Source organism: Olea europaea, chromosome 2, assembly GCF_002742605.1.
Source record: "Olea europaea var. sylvestris chromosome 2, O_europaea_v1, whole genome shotgun sequence".
Lineage (NCBI taxonomy): Eukaryota > Viridiplantae > Streptophyta > Magnoliopsida > Lamiales > Oleaceae > Olea > Olea europaea.
The window spans coordinates 8,002,099-8,007,436 of record NC_036238.1 but is presented as its reverse complement, the minus strand read 5'-3'; the positions used below and the strand labels follow the sequence as shown (position 1 = coordinate 8,007,436).

The 5,338-nt window shown below is 34.7% G+C and overlaps 2 protein-coding genes across 2 annotated transcripts; both read left to right on the top strand.

The window, feature by feature from the left end:
- The first annotated feature begins 255 nt into the window (after positions 1-255).
- LOC111371933 (putative late blight resistance protein homolog R1B-17) lies at positions 256-2,310 on the top strand. The gene has a single exon (XM_022994083.1). The coding sequence runs from the start codon at positions 256-258 to the stop codon at positions 2,308-2,310; it is 2,055 nt and encodes a 684-aa protein (XP_022849851.1).
- A 37-nt stretch (positions 2,311-2,347) lies between these two features.
- Positions 2,348-4,420, top strand: LOC111410209. Its single transcript, XM_023040458.1, has 2 exons — positions 2,348-3,586; positions 4,127-4,420. The coding sequence occupies exon 1, from the start codon at positions 2,570-2,572 to the stop codon at positions 3,575-3,577; it is 1,008 nt and encodes a 335-aa protein (XP_022896226.1). The 5' UTR covers positions 2,348-2,569; the 3' UTR covers positions 3,578-3,586; positions 4,127-4,420.
- Positions 4,421-5,338: the final 918 nt, after the last annotated feature.

The window sequence follows — 5,338 nt, the reverse complement described above, 5'->3', positions numbered from 1 at the left end:
TCGGCAATTCTATATTCAAATTCTATAGTTATTAATCCTATGAGAAACCGTGAATTCAATATTTTAGTTTAGAGTTTGTATTGAAGATTGGACTTTTGTTATAAATATATTTTCTTGAGTAGAATACAATCATACATACATTTTCCCCTGCAATTCGTCCATCCCCCCTATTTTCCATAAAGAGACACTGATTCATACTAAGAAATTGAAAGAAACCTCAAAAATTGAAGAAAAGGTGGAAAGTGAGGAAGATAGATGGATCCCCCTCAAGAAATTCTCAGAAAAATTCTGGAAGATAGAGAATTCAGAAATCTCATCGAAAATTCACTCGAAGGAGATGAAAAATTTGAAACATTTGTTGGACAGAGAATACTTGTTCCAATTGCCGTTGCGTATATGGAAAAACTATGCTTCCATTATGACCAAAAAACTTATTTACTAGGTAATTTCGAGTTTTTAGCAGTCCTTTTCGAGAATTTTAGGGCATACAGAAAATTATTTGAGTTACTGATGTCACTTGTGCAAGATCTGAGGGTAGTCTTCACAATCCCACAGCAGCGAATGTCCAAGATTACTCCTGCTCCCCATCTTAATGAAGTTGTTATGGAGTTTATCGACTTTCTCCTCCAACTTTTAGAAGAAATAATGCGCCTTGAACCAGATTTCATTGTTCCAGTCAAGGGTTCAATCAAAAACCTCCAGACAGAACTTGGATTCTTAATCAGCTTTCTTGGAGATGCACCCCTACACAATGAGGTGGACATAACCAAGAATATATTGTCAGATATCAAAGTCGTTGTCAATGAGGTTGGAAGTTTCTTATATTCAATATTCTCAACAAGGGATGATATAGTCCTGGCGACTGGAAGATATAGTCTTTCTCTTTCTGATTTCTTACAAGAGTTTGAGCTCTTGAAAATAAAGATCAAGAAGCACTGCATCACAGTCCCAAAGTTGTCAGGTTGTTTCGCTACAAAGAGTAGTGTGATTTCGTTCTTAACTGTGGATTCTCTCCTCGATGATCTCGAGGACCTGATCAATTATAAGGCTCACAGGATTGTCCCCGTGATGGATCAAATCATAATGCTCTACGAGGAGCTATCGTTGTTGAGATCATCCCTCAATTATATGATTGCGAAGAAAACCAGAGACTTAGCATATGAAATTTCATATGTTATCGAGTCGGTTACTCCTGTCTGGTATCTCACACTCAGGCTCTCTCAACTCCTAGAGAAGATTCTTCTTGTTAAGATGGCAATACAAAAAAAGAAGAGCAGTAGTATTGACGCTGGAATACCAGAAGAAGAATATCCATGTGAGCAAGTACCGCCTCAAGCTAAAGAACTGGACAATTTGGAAGACGGTTTTGTGGGTTTCAAGGATGAGAAAACCAAAATTGCTGATCAACTCACCAGTGGACTACTAAAGCAACAAATTATTTCCATTGTTGGAATGCCTGGACTTGGTAAGACTACTTTAGCAAAGAAATTGTTCAATGATCCTTTCATTGTCCATTATTTTGACAAATGTGCTTGGTGTGTGGTTTCTCAAACATACAAGAAGAAAAATGTATTGATTGACATTTTGACATCGACAAGAAAGCATAATAGAGAAACAATCACGGAAATGGAGGAAGAAAAATTGGCTGAAATGCTTTACAAAAGTTTAAAAGGACTGAGACACCTCATTGTCATGGATGATATATGGGACACGAAACCGTGGGACGATTTGAAAAGATATTTTCCAGATGATATAACAGGAAGTAGAATCTTATTCACATCTCGGAACAAAGAATTGGGTTTCAGTGATGTTGTTAATGAACTTCCTTTCCTATCAAATGCTGAATGCTGGGAATTATTACCGTGGAAAGTGTTCCAAACAGAACCTTGCCCTCCAAAATTGCTTTGGATTGGTCAGCATATTGCCTCAAGATGTCGTGGTCTACCTCTGTCAGTCATTATGATATCTTCCATTCTTGCAAATATGCAGAAGAAAAGCAGCTCATGGGAAAAAATATCTGGACATTTAAATGCACGCATATTTGACAGCACAAATAATTGCTTCCACATACTGAAACTTAGTTACCAGCATTTATCAGTTGATTTGAAACCTTGTTTTCTATACTTTGGAGCATTTGAAGAAGATGAAGCAATCCCAGTACGGAAGTTGATATCTCTATGGGTTGCCGAAGGGTTTATAAACAAAGAAAACCACAGGAGCTCAGAGGATGTGGCACACGATTATCTAATGGATCTAATTAATAGGGGTCTGGTACTAGTTGCTGAAGAAAGATCAAATGGTGGAGTCTAAACTTGCATGATTCATGATCTATTGCATGATTTATGCTTGAGGATGGCTAAAGAAGAAAACATTATGGGAGAGATCGAAAAGTAAGTTCTTTGTCTCTCTTCTTTCCTCGTTCACTTTCTTCTATTTCTATCTAGATTATTGATAATGTAACTATCTTTGATGGTCACACTAACGATGCTTTTATTTCTGATGATGATTGGATGTGATTTTGTTGTCACCACATTGGTTCTTCAGAGGATATTCGAAGTATAAGAAAGCTATGAGTATCTTGGATAGGCAGCGTCTTTGTTTCCCAAGACAATTTGATCCACATGTTCACTCTCAGTTAGGTTGCAGGGTCATGGATTTGTCGGGACCAGGAAGGTATCCACATTTTTACTCTGAGTTAGATATAAGTGGAGGAATTGAAAACATGGTTCACTTGAGGTACTTGGCAGTTCGACGAAAACTTAAACTGCAATTAATAGAAAAACTCCAGAGACTAGAATATCTTCACGTGAACATTTATGGTATAGTTGAAATACCTGAGTTCATTCTTAACATGAAGAATTTGAAACATCTGCATTTTAAAGGTGGTGCCCGCTTCAGGGAATCTTCTCATTTAAGAGCAACTGCGGATGGGAGCTTCCAAATAAATAACCTACAATCTATTTCTTTACTTTTTATTTATAATGAAATGGATGCAAAAGTTTGGGGATGTGCTCCCAATCTCCGCAAATTGAAATGCAAGTTTGTGTCTCAATGTCCTTTCGAATTCCCCGATCAACTTGAATCTCTCAACATCAGTTTGATGGGAGATTCAGGTCCTGATTTTCCCTTGAATCTCAAAAAATTGACCCTATTGGGTTTTGATTTGTCGTGGGAAAAAATTCGGATGATTGGGAGATTGCCAAACTTAGAGGTTCTCAAATTACGTGGTGGTTCCTTCAAGGAAGAGCAATGGGACACAGAAGAAGGTGAATTCCAAAAACTCAAATTCTTCGAGCTAAATGATGTGAAAATTGAAAGTTATCTCTATGCAGAATGGAATCCCACAAGTGATGATTACCCCAAACTAGAACGATTAGTGTTGCGATATTGCCAATGTTTGGATAAGATCCCATCCAGTTTAGGTTATATTTCAACCTTACAGAAGATTGAGGTATACGGATGCACAGAATCTATCGAAAAATCTGCTGTGGAAATTCAGGAAGAACAACAAGAAATGGGAAATGAAGAGCTTAAAGTAGTCATCACTCGAGATTCAAAGAGAATAAACAGAGCATGAGTTTTGCTGGTATACTACAACTCTTTGTCTCTTTCCTTCGATCTACTTAGACTTTGCGACCCGTTTATTGTGCATGGAGTAAAAAGAAACGTCGAAAGACTTTTAACGCTATTTCATCTTTTCTTGATTTAATATGCCAACTATATTTATGAACTTGTGAAGCAGCTACGAGTTATGAGAACTTGGTACAACATTCAATTGTTCACGGGTTCAAACGTTATCTTTTAGTTTATTTATGACTTTTGCCTTTTAATTTAGTTTGAGAATTGTGATGTCATTCATTTTGTTGATATTTCCCTTTGAACTTCCTGAAATTGTGTTTAAATGAAGAAAATGTGAGTCATTGTAAAAAGTTTGGATTTGTCTAGTTCTTTTGGATCCGATATCGATTTTTTTGGAATCAACCAAGCATGATATTTGTAAAGAATCATCTGGATCTAATTTTAAATCAGTTTTGAAAATTCGATGGAATCAAGAAGTATTTGATCGTTTGATTTGGGCATACTTCCTTCTTTGGTTTTTATACTGTTTAAATCAATTGTGAAACAAGGAATGCTAGGAAGTCTTTAGCGAAGTCTTGGAAGGAACGATATCGTACCACCTTTCCGGAAACCTGTGGAACGACGGCGGATTCCTCACCAACTACCTTGGTATAGTAGACTACATGCATCCTCTACCTTTTCTTTTTTCTTTTTTTTTTCTTTCTTTTTTTTTTAATATTACCTTTTTTATTGTGATTTCTTATTTTTGTGCCCTTTTTCTTTTTCCTCGTTTATACATGCATTAATTAGTTGGGTTACTTTATGTGAGGTGGATAGTTTGTAATATTATTGAGTTCTAACTTTTCTTTTTCTTCCAATCAGTGCTTGCCGAATTATTCTATGTTTCTCTCGATAAAGTTATTGTGAGCTTTTCTTTTGTCATTAAAAATTTAGTGCTTTAAAAATCCAATGTTCATTGTCTAATTCACTTTTTCTGTCACTGGGACCCCGATAGCCCTTTTTTCAAATATTATCTAGTCACTTTACTTCCCACTCCCTAATTTACATTATCATAGAAACATAATTCAATTTAGTACTTTAATTCATAAATATAATAATAATAATTGAATTCTCCATTATCAAAAATACTGTTTTTAATTAGGCAGGTAGACAATTACATTAAATAATCAAAATTTTCCATTGGATCGAAAAGGTTTGATTGCTAAATCTTGAGATCAGATCATTAAAAAAAAATGTAGCAATACTCAATTACTCGTATCCTTGTTCCACAAATTTAAATCATATTATCAAAAGCTGCTTTCATTATAAAAATATTTCCTACTAAAAAATTTTAAAAAAATAAAAAATAAATAAATAAATAAAATAAGTATATATATATACACACATCAATAACCAGCAAACAAAATTCAAAATATATGAACAGAAATATTAAATAAAAAAATACCTCTAGGTAAAGCATATCGAATAATACTTGTTTAGAGACTATAGATATACCTGAAAAATTAGTTCGGAGGCGAAGTTAGAGAAGTAATGAGTTGCCTGAGATTAACGCGAGGGATGTATAATTATTTTAGAAGGATGATGAAAATTTATAAACCAGTGGACATTTATATTATATAATGGAATTAGATCCTTGATTTATTTAGAGGAAGTTCATCTTGGTCCCTCACTTCAATTTTCATCCTGTAATTTAACTTCATATTATTCTTAATCGTGCTCGAAGATAATGAGTAATCCTACTTGAATATGGAAATCGAAA